This window comes from Notolabrus celidotus, chromosome 16 (genome assembly GCF_009762535.1).
Source record: "Notolabrus celidotus isolate fNotCel1 chromosome 16, fNotCel1.pri, whole genome shotgun sequence".
NCBI lineage: Eukaryota > Metazoa > Chordata > Actinopteri > Labriformes > Labridae > Notolabrus > Notolabrus celidotus.
Window position 1 is genome coordinate 5153007 of NC_048287.1, and position 2459 is coordinate 5155465.

The window sequence follows — 2459 nt, forward strand, 5'->3', positions numbered from 1 at the left end:
AAACATACACAGTATGTATGATCCTATGTGTAGTTACATTTTGGAGGAGGTGCACGTCAGCTACGTAGGCCTCTGTGTAGGTACTGGAGCTACACAGACCCCTGTTGATTCACCACAGAAGTAGAAATCAGCCTTTAGTATGTAGAACTCAAAACTTAAGTTACACTACATATAAATGATAAGTTACCTCAACACAAACTAATCAGTTAGCACAAATGTAAGATTTCTATAGTTCAATTTAAAAAAGTTAACGTGTAGATACATGTTTCAGGCTGGTGAGGCTCAGCTAATACAATCTCTGCAGACAGCTGTGGAGATCAGAGCCTCTCTTTTAGGTTTAGATTAAATGTGAAGACTGTTTCATTTACCTGCAATGTGAAAACAGCATAATTTAGACAAAATATGGGATTAGAAAAAGCAAAAGCAAACAGTGTTCAAATGTTGTTCTCTGAAAATGGTGATAAAAACATTTATTATGCATTTAAAATGTGAGAACTAAAACTTCTGTTCCAAGTCATATCAGCCTTTTAAAAGCTGTTTGTGCGTCCTCTTTGCTCAGACAAGTTTATAAATGGAAAATAACAAATGAGTAATTCTTCTGCTCTCTGTGCACCGTGTCCTGAACTTTCCTCTCCCAACGAGTCGAATAACTTTGAAAAAATCTATGAAAATAAGGTTGTGAGAATTTGAGGGGCTTTTAGGGCAGGGATCAATCAAGGCTCAGAACATTGTTTCGAATGTCATTATTATCGAGTAGCCGAGCCAAAGGCCTTTCGTTTTAGAAAAGAGAAACTGTGGCTGTCGAAGCAAACGCTCCATGTCCTTGAGACTTGTGAGAGAAAAGATTATTTTTCCTTTTCATAGTCCTGCTCTCTCATTCCCTGAGCTCTGTTGGCTTTATGTGCTACACAGTGCCAAACAGTCCAAACTGCTCTGTGTTGGATCCGTTTGCATCTGTCTATCTTTTTTAACAAGCATCTCATACTGAAGGTCAAAGTTAGCCTGCTACAGAAGCACTGGTGGCTCAGTGATAGTGTGTAAAGGTGCAGCATTGCTTTTAGCTTAATGCTAACAGAACAGCTCTATTATATTCATATCAACAAAGTTAGCATATTGATTTTACAACTACAAGGTAAATCTTCTTCAGTAACTGTATCTGTAGATATTTACCAGCTTTTACTTGTCTCAATCTGTGAAATCACCCTGCCTTTTTTTTGGGACAGGCGTCAGGCTTTTAATATTTTGCATAAAACATCTCACGTCACTAATTATTTCCATCCTTAAAGCTAGCACAAGCAGCTAAGTCCACCCCGTCACTCACTGGTACATAAACTTCTTCATCCTTCATCCTGATCAACCCGGTAAGAGACTGTGACGCTGATCTATGCCATGCCCGCACGCTGTGGATTTACTTGCGCACACCCTCCAGCTGATCGTTAACCCTCCTCAACGCAAGTAGACCCCACGAGCAGCAAAAAGGTCTTAGCAGATCTCCATGCAGAGGTGAACAAGAACAAACTACTGCAAGAAGAACTGGACAAGGTCTCAGCAAATCTCCAGGCAGAGGGGAACAAGAACAAACTACTGCAAGAAGAACTGGACAAGGTCTCAGCAAATCTCCAGGCAGAAAGGAACAAGAACGAACTACTGCAAGAAGAACTGGACAAGGTCGCAGCAAATCTCCAGGCAGAGGGGAACAAGAACAAACTACTGCAAGAAGAACTGGACAAGGTCTCAGCAAATCTCCAGGCAGAGGGGAACAAGAATAAACTACTGCAAGAAGAACTGGACAAGGTCGCAGCAAATCTCCAGGCAGAGAGGAACAAGAACAAACTACTGCAAGAAGAACTGGACAAGGTCTCAGCAAATCTCCAGGCAGAGAGGAACAAGAACAAACTACTGCAAGAAGAACTGGACAAGGTCTCAGCAAATCTCCAGGCAGAGGGGAACAAGAACAAACTACTGCAAGAAGAACTGGACAAGGTCTCAGCAAATCTCCAGGCAGAGGGGAACAAGAACAAACTACTGCAAGAAGAACTGGACAAGGTCTCAGCAAATCTCCAGGCAGAGAGGAACAAGAACAAACTACGGCAAGAAGAACTGGACAAGGTCTCAGCAAATCTCCAGGCAGAGGGGAACAAGAACAAACTACTGCAAGAAGAACTGGACAAGGTCAAAGCTGCTCACCTTGCGCACACCCTCCAGCTCGTTAACCCTCCTCCCGCCACTCGCCAAAATCACTCACTCAAATAAATCAACAGAAAACTTTCCTCCTGCTGCTTTTTGTTATGCAAACTTGACAGCCTGACACTTGTGGCTCAGTGGATAGAATCGGTTGTCTATCTATCAGAAGGTTGGCGGTTTCGATCCCAGCTCCTGCAAGCACATGCCGAAGTGTCCTTGAGGAAGACACTGAACCCCAAATTGCTCCTGCTGTTGTTCAGCGGTGTGTGATTGTG

General features: G+C 42.8%; 1 protein-coding gene across 1 annotated transcript; it reads left to right on the plus strand.

The window, feature by feature from the left end:
* Positions 1-262: 262 nt before the first annotated feature.
* LOC117828306 (moesin/ezrin/radixin homolog 1-like) lies at positions 263-2253 on the plus strand. The gene is made up of 2 exons (XM_034705345.1): positions 263-275; positions 1460-2253. Exons 1-2 carry the CDS (start codon positions 263-265, stop codon positions 2251-2253), a joined length of 807 nt encoding a protein of 268 aa, XP_034561236.1.
* Positions 2254-2459: the final 206 nt, after the last annotated feature.